At 40.6% G+C, this 16,888-nt stretch overlaps 1 protein-coding gene across 2 annotated transcripts in view; it reads left to right on the top strand.

The window, feature by feature from the left end:
• Nucleotides 1–16,888, top strand: part of LOC148394180 (contactin-associated protein-like 5) — a 79,277-nt gene that overhangs the window by 32,198 nt on the left and 30,191 nt on the right. For both annotated transcript variants that reach the window (XM_088383335.1, XM_088383336.1), the window contains exons 4-9: nt 334–444; nt 995–1,188; nt 9,603–9,750; nt 13,084–13,287; nt 14,671–14,855; nt 15,680–15,823. In XM_088383335.1, the coding sequence (XP_088239461.1) occupies nt 334–444; nt 995–1,188; nt 9,603–9,750; nt 13,084–13,287; nt 14,671–14,855; nt 15,680–15,823 (986 nt within the window). The remainder of the gene's footprint in view (nt 1–333; nt 445–994; nt 1,189–9,602; nt 9,751–13,083; nt 13,288–14,670; nt 14,856–15,679; nt 15,824–16,888) is intronic.

Here is a 16,888-nt window from a genome sequence, read left to right as displayed (position 1 = left end):
TCCCCCCACCCTTCATGACCTAAGGAAAATCTGTCACCGTTGTTAACTTTTTTTGTCAAGATGTGAGCGTATTTGCCATTGTTGGCGAAAAACAGTTGCTCGTCTCGTGTAATAAGGGCATCATTGTCATGAGCGTGATTAAAATCTCAGTGTTGTGCAGTCCATATATGGAAATGTGCCAGAAAAAAAATAAATCAAAGGTTTATTCTAATACAGCCAAATTAGGATGTTTTTTTGCATCTCATTAGTTCCATCCCAGCTCATTTGCATTGTTTACATGTGACTAAAAATAAAAGTCACTGTTGTCACTCTCTTGTTGTTGTTCCCCGGCAGATAATTGCAACGGCCCTTTGGTGTCCGCACTCCCGCGCTCATCCTTTCAGAGCTCATCGCAGTCGTCAGTCAGCTACGCCGCCCACCACGCCAAGTTGCACAGGAGAGACGGTGAGTGGCTGTGCTGTGACCAGATGTTAGAAAAGAAAAAAAAAAAATCAACTGTTTAAACATGAAATTGTCACTTTATCTCTCTATCCCTTTCTTCATGTTAAAGTGTTTTCTGTGAAGGCATGCATTGACTTGAACCTCGCTCCATCAAGCTTTCATTACAGAAGAGCAGGCGTGTCAAACTCATTTTCGTCACGGACCACTTTGTAATTACGGCTTCCCTCATTGGGCAGTTATGACTGTGAACCCAAATAAATGTTTAATTGTCCCATGGTATTATATTGTTGGCCACATAGCGCAAGTTCCTAACTCGTGTTTGGGGAAACAACATTTTTAGAACACAAATTGATATTGTAACAAAAAAAATATACCCATAATGTGGTCATGTTTTTAACAGCTCACTGCTTTTTTTATATCAAACCATTTGAAAGTTCCATCTGATTTCCCACACGTGAGGACGTGAAACAACTGCAACACAATGCGAGCAGTGACTCAGCTTAAAACCACAAGAGTTGACCAAATCAATGTTTCCATTGATTTTTACCGTCAGGGGCCGGCGGCTGGTCTCCAATGGCGAGCGACAAGGAACCGTGGCTCCAGCTGGACCTCAGGGAGCAGATGGAGGTGACAGCGGTGGCCACGCAAGGATGCTATGACAGCTGGGACTGGGTCCGAACATACATGCTCTTCTATAGCGACACGGGGCGAGCGTGGAGGAGCTATCGCCATGACGATGGCACTGAGGTCAGTGATTGGAAAATGATCTTGCATGTTGTTATCTGTTCTCATATACCATTAAATTATTAGCTCTGTTTGCTAATGATAATAAGAATAGATTTATTTACATTGGAAGGCAAATCTCAAAGTGTGCATTACAGCAATAAAAGTCAACAAAATAGCAATAGAAATAAAATAGTGAGAATTATATGACACCAGAGGGTCAGAGGATATTAGCTTTTAAGATCACTCCTACGTGTCTCAGGGTACATTTTAAGGTTCCATTAGTAGTTTTTTTTTAATGTCTTAAGATCATCTGACATACTTCTTTCGTACCAAGCCTCGCGGGTACTGAGGTCCTCTGGCACCGGCCTTTTAATCGTTCCTAGAGCTCGAAAAAAAACAACTTGCATCTGGAACAAATGCCAGAGGGCATTGGAAACATAGAGACAGCTTTTAAAGGAAAGCTCAAGATTCACTTCTTTGGTTGGCTTTTAACAGATTTATTTATTTATGTATGTATGTTTTTATTTATTCATTTATTTCCAGCTTTTAACTGATTTCTGTTTTATTTATTTGGACATTTATGTCTCTGTTCATTTATTTATTCATATTTCTATTATTTCATTTATTCATTTTTTAAATCCAATTTTATTGTATTTTTTATTGCCTTTTAGTCATTCTAATTTTAACTCCAGCGTCTTCTTTTTGGAGCTTCGCTGAGAGGTATGTTTGGTCTGCCCGTGGGGATGTCATGTTGCAGTTTCCCCAGAAGCGGGGATCTGGCGGGTGTCCCCGGTCCACCTCAGTGGTGGTGGTCTCTGTGGCAGCATGTGTGGATGGCTCCCAAAACTTGTGTATGCGTGTGTGTGTGTTAATCAAAACACATTTGAAATGGTTATTTATGTATTTGTAATTGAATATGGTTATTTATATTTGTGTTGTTTTATCAGTGTTTTTAGTTTTTAACTGTGCCAGTGTGAAACTAAATTAATCATCCTTTGCGGGTTTTGGTGGCAAAAGAAAGAAAGATGACATTTAGATAGCAAGCCTATTTTAGTTGCTAACCTAAATCAAGCTTTTAATCCATAAACACTTCGAAAATAATCCTTTGTGCTAACAACGCCATGTGGCACAGCTAATTGAGAGTCACCATTATGAGAGGCGTTACAATCACTCCAAATCAGTTCCACAAAACGTATTGACAAGATCGAAAAATCAAACCCTGATCTGTCTGACAAAGGAGAGAGGTCTTGGCTAATTTCGCCATGGCGCCATTGGGCAATTACACACTCTGATAATTGGATTGACAGGTAGAAAAAAAGCCACAGGAGAACAATTTACCAGCCTGTTAACAGCTTTTGACATAACTGGGACGAATACAATGAAGACTGGATGACATATGCCAACAGCGGGGCTATTTTCTGAAACCATTTACACCATTCAGACCAGCACCACGAAACCTGCGAAAAAACGGGAGATGCATAAAGCCACTTTGCACATATCTGTAAATAGCTGTTGCATCATTAGCCAAACAATGACAGGATTTTACAAGTTTTCCTAACACTTTTTCTCATGAGTGGGTAGTATGCTAATTGGTCGTTTTCAAGGCACAACCAATATCCAACGTAACACAAACGTATTTTATGAAAATGTTTGTAGGTAAGAATTTTAGCGTACATTTTCAGAACAAATAGATATACGGATGGACTGGAATAGGATCAGCCCTACTGAGTTAGAAAATGTCCATAATTGTCTGTTCATTCTCTTGCATTAGTTCTAAACTAACACCAGTGAATGGTAACTTTGGCTGTCAATCAAATGTGGCTATTCAAACACTCGATAAATCCCAGAATAGAACAGTGCATCGGCTTCCAATGTGTTTCGTCACGGGAAAACTCTCTGTGTGTTACATCACAGCACGATCACAGCAGAGCTGCCTACCTCACTATCTCTTTTATGAGAGGTGATAGCGGGTCATGACGGCCGTAACCATGCAACACGTCAGGCTTCTTTTGCCGTTAGCGCCACTAATGATATGAGATGCGACAATGTGGCCAAGAAGCTGTGACTGCTCACGACGATTTCTCAGCGTGTCGCTCATCGGGGCACAAAAAGCCTTGCCAGCCTTGCCAACATGAATCGTACGCACAGGCTTCTTTCCGTCACGGTCTCACTTTGAGGGAACAGACTGAAAAGTGGTTAAGCGGATTAGATGTTTTTTTTTTGTGTGTTTTCGAGCCCTCCTCTGATAGAATCACTTTAGAGAACAAACTGTGACAAATGAACATGTAAATTTGTGGATCAGTCATTCTTTCTATTTTCAATTGGTCATTAAAAAGTCAAAATGTTACTGCAAGACACAAAATTGAAAAAGAGCAGACGGATGGATGGAATGGAAATGGATGTTTGCGCACGAGTCTTGTTAAATGTTTGTGTAATGCGTGTGAAAAATGAACGACACATCATCGTTTGCTACCTAAAATCCATTCAGCACCCACGTTGACTTTTCTGAGACCTTTTTGGCCGACGCCAACTCGTGTCTGTCCATCTGGCATTTTAAGCAAGGCGCTCAAAGGTAAAGAGGCCGCCAGCCAGAAAGTGAACGGCAGGGCACTAATGAGAGCGCCCGAGCTTATCAATTATTCTACGCTAATGCCGAGCCAAATTATCTCTGTGGAAAATTAGCTCCATAAAAAGGCTAAAGGTCGAACCTTCTGCATGCGTCGCCGGCACTCTTTAAAAACTGAAAGCAAGGACATGGAAAATTTGCTATTTCACTGCTTGATTGATTGATTAAGTTTGTCCTGAGGGGGGCACCAGAGAGAAAAAGTCAAGGCGTTTAATATGATCCATCCTCCTGAGTGTACGAAAGTTGATGAATAATCTATTTTACTTCATACACAAAAAAGAATCATATATAGGTGACACATTCAGGGCAGATTTGACAAGCTATTGAAATATATTATATATATATATAAGTTAAGTATCCATTCGTATCTTTTTTGTTCAAGTTATATATTTTGAATTCCAAATAGTTCAAGAGAGACCACTATGCAAACGGAATTCCAAAGTTTAATCAATCAGATAATAATGGCACAGCACTTTGTTTTACGGTTGTTGTTTTTTTCCTCAACTGAAAATGCTTTGCACTGGCTTGGCTGAAAAAATATTTCCCAGGTCACTGAAAAAGCTTTAGAACTGCTGGTGTGTCGTGAATAGCTTTTCTGTGAAACATGCTAATATTTTGGAATTCATAAAAAATGAATTTAACAGAGGCTAAGGAAGAATAGAATGACTTCAGTAGTAAACTTGTTTTTATGGAACACACTCAAAGAGAAGAACATTTTTTTTCCTAATAGCAAAACATTAAGCAGCAATTGCAATTGGGGTGAAAAAAAAACAAAAACAAAAACATAAAAGCAATTAAAGAGAATAAGCACGATGTCAGGTAGGTAGGCTGAATGTTTCCCTCCTCCTCTGTGTCTTCTTATTATTGGAGTAATTATTAAGCCTGTCTTTTCCACTCTTCTCCCCAATGGGAAATGTAAAAAAACCTAATGAACCACTCTGTTGGAATAACTGCAATGCAGGCACCAAACTATTGCACTTAACAACAATGAGTCATTAGCATTTTACTGCAACACAAGCACACCCCAGACAAGTCCATCTGAGCATAAGCCGCCTCTTTTTTGGTGTAAAATGCTGGTAACATTTTAACTTTATCAGCACCTTTATTTTTACTAAACTGTCTGATTATGTAGAAAAAATAATTCCCCAATTAGCAGATGTTTAATGAACAACATCCATCTTTTTAGCCAGTTCTTGTCGGCACTAGGTGACGCTGCAACCGACAATAGAAGTTGTTTGAAGCGTAAAAGAGTCTTGATTGATATGAAATTGACTATATTAGAAGTTATTAACATATTATATTATTATAGTATCAAATTTACAGTTATTTGTACATGTTAGCTAAATTGACTAACAATAATTTAACTCTCTTTATGAAGACCAAATATTGCAAGTCATTTTGCATTGGTAGCTGATTTGGAACTTTAGTTGACAATTTGGTTCAAGTATGATGCCCGGAACCAAAATCTGTAGTGTACGTTTCACAGATAACATGCAGTCTGGTTGTTGCGGCCAAGTGTGAAAAAAAACAAAACAAAACGGAAGACAGCCAAATATTTTTCCACAGAATTGGGGTGCATAAACAGACGTAACCCCGCAGTGACTTCATTATTTCTATTTGTGCGTGAGTCACTGTGGGACAGCTTCCATCCTCATTAACAGCCCCCCTCTCTCCCTCTCTGGAGATGAGCTCTCAAGTGTCCCGTTTTCCAGTTTTTATTTATTTGGACAAATTCATCCGGGAGCGAACCCCGTCTGCGGGCTGTGATTGACGCCAGACTATGTTCCAACACGTCACTGGCCACTTAAAAGAGCCGGAGGGAGCTCGAGAGCTGGGATTTCACGACCTTGCCGAGAGTCAAATCGCTACGTGCACACATTTCCCTAGAGCACCTCTATACAGTAGCTAACACTAAACCACCATTAGTGTGAAAACATCAAATAAGGCTTTTGAAATATACTGTGGTGTTTCCAATGCATTGCTGGAGGGAAATAAGCCACAGCAGAGGATTTAAGGTCAAACACAATCCATTTCATTTGTGTAGATTCCGAAGCTTTATTTCCCATTGGAAATATAATTAAAAAAGGAAATCGAAGTAATCAATTTGAAGGTCAAACTTCCCTTTATGAAATATAGAAGCAATGTATTCGAATATACAAGTGTAAAAGGAAGTTAACCATTTCGACGGAGAAGTCAAGACCTAAATGATCTTTACAATATATTCTGTACGCTTTTGTTCGTCTAAACACAACATTTTGATTAATATTCCGCATGTGGAATATGAATTGAGTTAAAAAAATCCACCCGTTTTTACTCATATACAGGGGTCATTTTCAGACTAAATCCCAAACTGGTCTCCAGCCAGTCGCAGTCGCCCTTTAAAAACAACTAACCAGTCTTAATTGAATGACAAAGGTCACACGTGGAGCACAGGTCTAAAAAGAACTTAACTACTGCAGATGGTAGCGCTGAAAACAATAAATCAGCCTGTCGCAACTTGTGATGAATTACTAAGACGATAGTAATGCATCACGTCAGTACCATGATGTGACCTGAATAGGAAAGAATGGAGCACAAAATAAAATCCAGGGGGGCACATAATAACATTAGTCATAACATAAGTCGTAATTGGCTATCACCAGCGGTACCCGGGCGGTGGTGTGTGATTTCACACGTTCTTTGTGTTCTCAAAGAGGAATCTACTGAAAAGACACCCACACGCAAGGCGACCACTTGCAGGAACAGATGGCGCTATCACTGTGAAATGACAAATATAGCATAACACATTGAAGTGAATCATTAAAGTTGGTTGAATGTGTGTATCGTCGGAAAGCGAGATATTTTCAACATTGGTCGGAAAAAAATAGTTACAGCGTGTTCTGTGTATTTGTCTGTTGAATTCATGCATCACCAAACTTTTTCTCCCCATTGAACTCTTCAACTGCCTTTTATCTTTCTCATTGTTTCACACCTACACCAGAGACACAATAAACAATTCAGTATGGACCCAACACACTCAGGCTCCCCTTGGAACAAAAAAGGTTATGAGGTTGTTTATTGCCTTGCTGTCGTCTGACATATGACTTCGGACCCCAAGGACAAATGCTAACTGCTGCAACAATGATTTTTCCACACTAGCGTGGTCTTTTTCTTTAGTGGTTTTCAGTCTGGCTTGGGTCTTAGATTGCTTAGCCAATGGCGAGAACTCATCTTGATTTTCCAGAGGCAAGGGCCTAGATTGTTTCTCAAGCAGGCTTTCTAGATGTTAGACTTCAGATGTTTTGTTCAGTGGCATGACCTTTGTATGCTGCTTGAGGGGTCCCACTTCAAATGGGTGAGTTGGTTCCAAGGCCCTGGCTTGGTAGCTTTGCTGTTAGTTTTTGTTCAAATAAGCCACCTTGGTTTTGCAAAGGTTAAGGCTCGTGAGGTTTTCTTCTTAGTAAGGGTCTTGCTTTCTCCAGTGTAGGTCCTTGGTATCTTCATGAAGCAACCCTTCATGGTTTTCTATTGTTGGTTATGTTCTGAATTTTCAATTTTTGGTTTTGGGATGTTTGGCTATGTAGTCCTTGTTTCGTGACTCTCATTATGATTTTGTATCCACATGTTCTTGGTCCCTTATGTCCTCCAATCAGCTCCATCAGCGACTTGTCTCTCGGCTTTTATTTAGTTGCCTGCTTTCGTTCAGTCATTGTCCTACAGCAGCTTTTGAGATAGTCACAAAAGTACACTGCTGATTTTCATCTGACATATAACGATAAAAAGAGGAAGATCGTTAGAAGTAGAGAAGCCAGACAATCAACCTTTCCCGAGATCAATTTGCCTGCCAATGCATCCAGTGAGTGCTGCCAAATAACATAGTATTTGGGTCTATTATTGCAAATATAGGCAGTCTATAGGCAGTGTCGGATTTTGCAGTTAGTGTAGGATGTGCTCGTATTTGTCAAGTGCTCACTCTATAGTATTTTATGTGTTTTTATATGCTGCCCAGCTGTAGAGCAAGGAAATATCAGAAAACTCCAAGTGGTTTATAATGACAGCACGAGGCTGTTACAGAAATCCTCGAAAAGCTCCAGTGCAAGTCACATGTTTGTTAGTGTCGTCATGCCTACCTGCTCCACTGCTTTTTGTAATTTGATGCTTAGATTTATGTGCAGTGCATCTGGATCAGAGAATGACTTGATCAATGTTTCAGTTAATCCAGTGCGCACTTCTGTCAGATGAATTCCAGAGAGTGGAAACACTGATCATATGTTGGACATCACTATTAAAGGCTTGCTATTCTTCTTCTTCTTTTTCCATTATTTTTATTTATTTATTGACTTATTTATTTTTTTATTCATTTTATTTATGTTTTTATTTTTTTTACTTTGCCGTTCTGTCTTAAAACAATTGTACAATGCATATTGAGTATTTCTGCTACCCTTTAGCGCTTTACTATACTGAAGTGAACCTGCTGGGGTTGATATGCTCTCACCTGTTTTCAAGCAGACTTATTATACGCTGACTTATTCCCTGTCATAAATGTAATGGTGCCGGGGGCTGCGGGAAAAAAGATAAGCGCTATGAAAGTGTTTGTGTTTTGACACAGGATGAAATGAGCAGCCAAGCTTTTCGGAGCATTTTGCCAAATTAAACGACAGTGTAGCGGTACAAATCAACACATTAGGTCTCCGTTTTAAGAAAAGACTTATTCCTCCTTGGCCGGTCTCACCCTTAACGGGTGCACACGGGCCCGAGATTATCTTCCGAGAAGCAGCCGTGGAGTTTAATGATGCCGCGGCTCTGCAGCATCCTGCAGGCGGCCTGCGTCTGTTTGCTTGCAGACAGCAAACCAAGCCAACATTTCTGTCCATATCTTGACTGTGAACTCGTTACAAATGCCACAAGTAAAGATCTATCCTTTGCGACTCTTTGCTTTGCGGCATGATTCCTTTTTGATTGAATATGTCACCTGGCTAGAATCACTTAGCAGCATCATTAGTCTTTGGAGAGACTCCATTGTTTCTCTCCCTCCGTCGCTCTCTGTTTGCCAGTCTACAGCATCTCCCTTTGGCTTTGTTGGGAGCTGAAAATGAAAATGACAAATGATGCTTCACAAATACGCTCTGACGTGTTTCGCTACCCAATGTGAGAATGCCTTTTTTTTTCTGGTGGACACACATGAAAAGCTATTTCCGTCTTATGTTTGTATGTCGTTCAAAGACAGGAGGAAAGACCTCTTCTTCTGGTTAGTCTCGGTGTCTGTTAATATTTGAGCTTTATTTAACATATTCATCCTCTGCTGGCTCATCGCCGGTCCATGATGTGATTAGTGACACATTTAGAAATTTTGTATATAAACATTAAATATGGTGTAAATATGCTACGGCTGTAAAGACCATTAAATATTATGTGTACATGGCAAATGAGAACATTAAATACGATGTTAATACGGAACATAAAATATGATGTAAATATGCTACATTGAAGTTGCATAGATGATTAAATATCATAAAATGTTTAACACTAGAAGTGTATTGAACATTAAATATATTAGTTGTGTAAAAACAAGAAATATTATGTATAAATATCATCAATTATAAATGTGTGGATCACTACACTGGAGGTATCAAATCTTATTTATTGTACATTACAATGATGGTCCCCAACTACCGTGGATATTTGCCAGATGATTTTTACATGGTAAAGTAAAAAAAAAAAAAAGTGTTTTGTGAAAGACATACATGGCATAAAGTATCTTGTCAATCTTCAAAACAGTTGCCATCTTTAATATTGATAATTTGTCACATCTTGTTTCTGATTCCCACAGACATTTGTCGGGAATATCAATTCGGAAGGTGTCATCCAGAACAAACTCTCCCACGCTGTAAGAGCCCGTTTCCTTCGATTCGTCCCCCTCGACTGGAATCCGAGCGGCTGGATAGGCCTCAGAGTGGAAGTCTATGGCTGTTCCTATAGTAAGTACCATTTGCTGTTGATCTGTCTGCATACCAAAAAAAAACATTTCCTTGCCCCGCCAAAACCCCCAGCATGGCACAGAGCCATCTGCCAATTCTGCAAACACACTAAACGATTCCTTTTTAATCAATTATTAGGCACATTTAATCAATCTGCCTAGTGCCCTCCGGTGAGATGTTCTCCGACGCTGCAATCCGCTGCTCACCCAGCAACTATGCTAATGCTTGCCTTTTAATTCTGAATTTTAAAACTCTCATCTTATCTTTGCTGGAAGTTACAAGATAGCAAGGAAATGGAAACAACGCAATTAAGGCCTCACCCTGAAATCATCTTGAGAGTTCTTTCAGCCTGCATTGCGTCAGGCGCCACATACTATTGACATACCTGACACGCTTTAAACAAATGAGGTCTGCTGTGTGACAGGAGATTGATAAGCTCCTCGAGGAAGTGCACTGTGCATGTTAACTTGACCCTGCTGTGCTATACAACGGATTATTTTATATTTTACTTCCTTTGTTTATGTAAAGCTTTCAGTGTGATGCAGCATAGCCATAAACTCCAACCGATGATGTTAAATTAGTATCTAAAAATTGCCATTCGAATCCCAGTGAAGGCATTTCTGCCTGTTATGAATGCAGGTATACTTAATGAAGTATCCCATGAGTTCACATGATAACAGTTTTCCACAGTTGTTAAAAAAAACACTTCCTAGGGATTCACTCGAAAATGGGGCAATTAAAAGCAGCGAGCGTGGCGGACAATGTCACAATGAGCAGTTTTATGGCGTCCGGCTGCTTCGCACACACATCGCCGAGAGTGTTAGACAAACATAAACGCTGTCTCGCCATTGTTGCCGCCGCCGTCGTATTCTTCAGATGATCAGGTTCAGCCTTCAAAGGAAAATAAGAACGGTCGGTTTAGCAGAGCTCATCCGCAGTCACATTGTCATGCGCGGCTCGCGTTGCCACGTTAGAGCGTGACGTTTCTCACAAGAAGGATTATGTAAAGGTGACGGCCAAAATGCTGCTTCGCCACCAATCGATTGTGCACTCTATGAACGATGAGGCGTACAAATGATGAGAGAGAATGAGATGCTCTTCTCACCCGCCACGACATGAGGGAAGACATTTGTGAATTGAAATGTCATTTTTATCGTGAGCGTAACGCTTTGCCTTTTTTTGTGTGGAGCGATCACACTTATTGTTGTTATTATTGAACACCCCGCAGTGGGCTCAACTGCAGAGACCGTTATCAAACAAAGACCAACAGCGGTTGGCATCAGATTACCTGTAAAGGGAACAAAAAAATAAAAAAAAGAGACTTCAATTGCTTGTATACAAACAGTTGGGTCTCCTGACTGCCTGAAAACAAACCCATCAAGCGTAATATTAAACAACCAAGTTGTTATAAGACCTGTTTCTGAAAATGTTTCAATGAATGTGTTGTAATTGCTTCCACAAGGAAAAATAGAATCCAGGTTGTCTTGTGTGTGCTCGTTTTAAAATTTGGGGCAGTCCCTCCTGTGCCTCCTCTACTCGTCAGAGTAATGAAATTTGCACTCGTTATTGAAAAATGTGCCTTTTTGTAATTGAAATATGGTGTGTACAGGGTGGAATAATGAATAATTATATTTGAATGAATTTATTCCACAAACGGAGATGTTATAAAATTATGTACAAATGCGTAATGACTCCTTCAGGTAAAATGGAGGATTTTTTTTTCTTCAAATTTAGATTTTTTCATTATAGATTGTAAATGTAATTACTCCAAGACTTTGAAAGTACCAACTGAATATTTTGGAAATACTAACATTAGAGATGCATAAATTTGCTTTCTAAATGCAGACGTGTCAACTTCAGGTCCATAAAGTAGAAACCCTGACACAGTTTGGCTGTTTCTAGTGTTTCCCCCTCTACTTAAATGACATCTAACTATATTAAAAAAAAAAATACTGTGCTATATTCAATTAAAAAAAGAATCTGCTTGCCATCAGGAAGGCTGGTATTCCCAATGCATATATTACTTTTTTAAAAAATTGTTGAGAGAGAAAAAAAAGATGAAAAATGAGTTACCCCGATTTATCATCATTACTGTAAGTAAACATAAACTCTCAAACTCATTGAAAATTGTTCACAACGGATTTTAGAAACTACAAACACTACAATCGTAAGCCCCCAATGTATTTTGGTGACCAATCCCACAATCCTTCAGGCTGTACTCCAGCTTCGCTGCAACCCTGAACAGAATAAATAGAATAAAATTGACGTTTGTATTGCACTATTAATATTTCGTCCCTGGCTACGCTACACAAGTGGACTAAAAGGGCGCATCTACTTTTTGGCCTGGCGATCAATCCAGAATGTTGTCCGCCCACAGTCATCTGGGATAGACTCCAGTTTTCCCGCAACACTGAGCAGGATAAACAGTAGAAACTTGATGTCTATATCAAGATATTGATGTTAGGTGTACCTGTGCAGTCATGCGGTCCTGTTTTTTATTTGATTCATCGTAATTGTTGTAATTAGGACTCCCCTGGAAGCGGGACTAACTTCATCCAAGCCAGTTACTCTGATTAGTTTCTTTGGACGTGTAAAGAAACAGCTTGTTAGAAAATATTATGTTTGTTGCGATTTTTGAAGCCTATGTTTTTATTCTCGCGGCTCTGCGGAGAAAGCCGACTGTGGCGAGCCACAGGCGCAGTCGCTTGCATAGCATTAGTTTGTATTTATGGAGCACACCGTAGTGCTTCGGGCAACACAAAGTGCTTCACAGATCACAAAACAAACAGGAGTGGTATAAAACAAACAAGGGGCCTGCAGAGTTAAAGCACACGGTTGAGGAACAAGTTGTGCTTTTTCGCTATGTGTGTCATGTTGCTTTCCGCGCCATTGTGCCCCTTCAGGAGATAAGCGGCGGGTCCTGCGACTGCATGCCCCCCGCCTCAAGGGAGACATGAACATTAACACAGATAATGACCGATTCGTTTGCCCCACAGCCACTGCATATTGGAATCATTTTTCACAGGCCACACTGTAGTGGACCATGCGGGCATTCTGACACTAAAATAGATTTTTTTTTTTTCTCTGAAACAATAGGAAAGTTTTGCACAGATACACACGCAACTTTTTTTACACACTGTTAAAAATGGGCCTTCTCGAGCCACGTATTGAATTCCTAAAATTGTTAATGAGCTTTAAAAATAATTTCTGGAGGAATTTCCAACTGAGATCATTTTGACTGCAGGCGCAGTCCACATCTCATTGTCATGTTTTTGTGAGCCGTCACACTGATGCAAGCATTGCTCTGTTCTCCCGCCCCCCCCTCCCTCTCAGAATCCTACGTGGCTGACTTTGATGGCAGAAGCTCCTTGCTGTATCGATTTAACCAAAAGTCCATGTCCACCGTGAAAGATGTCATCTCGCTGCTGTTTAAGAGTCAGCAGGCTAACGGGGTTTTGCTGCACGGAGAGGGCCAGAGAGGCGACTACATCACTCTGGAGCTCCATCGGGGGAAACTGGACCTCTACCTCAACTTAGGTGATGCATATTTTGTGCTTTAAACTGAAAGGAAGACTTGAATACCATTTGCCACCTGCTGTATGGAGACATATTCTGCATTTCGTTAGCAAAGTGGCAGTTTTGTGTGGGGAGCTTCCAATGTGGAGTACAAATACGTTGATTGGAAAATATGTTCCAACATACTCGAAAACACATCAAAACATATTTAAATACGCTCAAATGTACTCTGATGGAATGGTAACCCATCCCAAAATATTTAACTCATCCCCAGTACAAATCTTTGACGCCTACTCTCGTCAATGGGAATGAATGATTTAATAACCGTACATTTGCTTATTGCCAATGCTGTTGACTTAAATTACTGGTTCAATTTTTTAAGCACTATATGTATTCTTCTGTCTTTTTATAAAGCTCCATAAGGCAAAAGTGGCATATATGTGATATGGGAATTGCAAGGTAACTCTGGATATGATATTGTCATGATGTTTTGACCAGCGGCGACAGCACTATCCTGTCTCATCTGGAAGGATTTGCGCTTTGGAACCGTAGGGTTTAAGTCGAGTCTCACTGCGGTCAAAAAATATTGCACCTATATGTTTGACAGATGGGAGTGTGCTTCCTAGATATTGTCGAGGTGCCCTTGAGCAAGGCACTGTTTGTGCACCTTTTCATTCTGATATCCCCCCTTACATGCTTGATCAGATTTGATTCTTTGAGTGGAGTGCAACACAAATTAAACATTGGATTAAATTGGATTAATATTTCTACATCAATTTATATATCTATATATATACTTCATTAATTGATATAGACTGCAATTGGCTGGCAAACTGTTTTGCCCAAATTCAACTGGGATAAGCTCCAACTCACCAATCATTTTCGAAATTGGCTTGATGGCTTAATCAATGCGTATCGTACAGTGCAATTTGTCAAGTTAACATTTTTTGGGATAGGCCAAATAAACATCGCGTTGATAAGGCTATGTCCCAAACACAGACACTATTGATCCATCACAATTTTGACAATTTGTCTCACATCACAGCAGGCAAGTGCACAATTAACATTTTTTGTTCACATCCATATACTTGGATACGGATGAACACACTATTAAGAAATGAAATAAAATCAAAGCATAAAAAAAACAAAACAATTGGACAGTAAGTGTCTCACCGCAGGGATCTTTCTCTGTAAAACCAGAAATAATTTGTAACCCTAATTAATACCAACACTGTACGTCCTACCACCTGTGAAAAAGGTCATTAAAACAACAAATCTTTTAGAATGTTTATTATTACATGATCTAATTGCTCACGTATAGTTCTCGAGTTGGTGTCATGGGGTCTCCCGACCTCACTCGCACATTTCGGACTTACCTACCAACACCTCCTGCTGTTTTCCCAGACGACAGCCGTCCGAGGTTGAGCGCCCCCCGCATTGCCGTCACGGTGGGCAGTCTTTTGGATGACCAGCATTGGCACGCCGTGCACGTGGAGCGCTTCAACAAGCACGTCAACCTCACAGTGGACGCCCACACTCACCACTTCCAAACCCAAGGGGAGGCCTACTCGCTGGAGGTGGACTATGAGGTGAGCAAATTAGCATCAAGTGGCCCGAATCGGTTTGTAAAATGGAGTGCACTTGATGCATTTATCCCGTAAGCAGAGCAGTGGAAACACCACGCATGTGAGAAGTGCTTGGTCTTACCTCTCTAGCACCGCAGAGGCAAAAAAAAAATAAAAGCCCAACATTTAATAGTGGAGGAAATGTATAAAGTATGGATTGAACACCTCCATGCTCCTTCTGCATTATGCATGCGGCCGGCCGAGTGCATATTCAGGATCCCTTTAAAGCCTCCTCCTTTTAAAAGTAGTCAGCCGGACATAATGCTTTCAACTCGTGCAGCTAGCATTAATTAGCGGGCCAAAGCTGATAAAATCTCAACTGTTAAAAAGAGACGTTTCAACCGGGCACGCCGCGCAAGAACTGGCGGGCATAAGTAATGGCTCAATTCCTGAAAACCTTACCTTTTAATGACCACATACTCCATCCCATTAATAATCAGACGCTGGAACGGGAACAGCCTTCCCGGAAAGTGTTTGCCAAACGGCCGTGGGATTTGTTTTGCAAGGAGCCGCAACGTCTAAGTGAGCTTGGCTTGCATTCCGCAGTTTTAGAGATATGAGTTTGGAAGTGTTGAGCTTTCAGTTAAGTTCTTGGAACGCCTTCTCGGGTGTTCTCTTTAGGGGAAAGCGACTTGTAATAACTGGGAAAATCTTAAAAGTGAGTTTTTAAACATGCATGTGATCAGTCTGAGGATCCTCCGCCTCTTCTGTTAAACCCTTCTCTCCAGTTTTGCCCTCAACCCCAAGAGCCCAAATGAAAGCATTTCTTTACCATATCTTTGTCACAGCTGAGCTTCGGTGGAATCCCGCTTCCTGGAAAACCCGGCACGTTCCTCAGGAAGAACTTCCATGGATGCATGGAGAACCTTTACTACAATGGTATCAATATCATCGATCTGGCCAAACGACGCAAACCACAGATCCACACCGTGGTAAGTTTGGGAATTTTTTTTCCTGCAAATATTTTATTGTTTTTGTTGTTCCCATTATTATTATTATTATTATTATTCCAAACTCATTTGCCAAACATCGATTTGTGATGGTGAAGATTTGTCATTAAAGAAATTCTAGGAAGAAAATTGGATGGAGGAATCCATAAAGCGGCCATCATTTCCAACGCGATGAAGAGATTTGGAGTGTCCGATAATCAGACAGTAACCCCTGCAAACCTTCGCACAGCATCTCACCCTCACCAACCCTCGCCCTTTAAAGTGTGATTGGGGCATTAAAAGTCCTTTACTGACAACAAAAGCAGGGAGGCGGAGAGAGAGAGAGAGCAGCTGCCATGATGGGAGCTGTAATGGAATTTCAATGGGACAATCTCCCTGAGGTTGATGGAGGGGAATCTCATTGCGAGTCAAGGAGCTGTGATTGCTCTGCACTGCCCTGCGGGCGCCGATAAGGCCTCGGCCCACTCCACGGCCGCCGCTCGCCCTGTCCCGAACATGATGCCTTGCCTGCACTGTGCAGGTTGAACCCCAGTTTAAATTTAACTCATTTGACTCCATGGGCAATAAATGAAGTCATTTCTGGCCCATCTGGAGGGATTTTAGAGTCACTTCTGTCAGGTTTTTCATGTAATTGTCTAGAGTTTTACTGATATCATTCAGGTGACTTTCTGGGAAGTGCTCATCAGAATACAACCTTGACGCCACTTGACATGTGAGGGTGTATTTAATATCACTTTTTTTTTTCGACAACAATTCTTGAAAAACAAGGATAAACCACCAACAAGTGTTTTCCTGATTTAACTCCACCCACACACCCAAAAATGTAAAAAATTGGAAGAGTTTGAGTATCTCGGGATTTTTATCACAAGTGATAAATCTGCACATCTGCAGTGATGTGGATTCTGTATCAGATTGTCATGATGAAAAAGGAGCTGAAAGGCGAGTTTCTTCATTTACCAGGTGATCTTTGTTCCTACCTGTCTTTACGAGCTGTTGGCCATGGCCGAAAGAACAAGATCACAGATACAAGCAGCCGAAATGAGTTTC

This window comes from Syngnathus floridae, chromosome 8 (genome assembly GCF_059516105.1).
Source record: "Syngnathus floridae isolate MCC-2025c chromosome 8, RoL_Sflo_1.0, whole genome shotgun sequence".
NCBI lineage: Eukaryota > Metazoa > Chordata > Actinopteri > Syngnathiformes > Syngnathidae > Syngnathus > Syngnathus floridae.
This window is presented reverse-complemented; position numbering and strand designations above follow the sequence as displayed.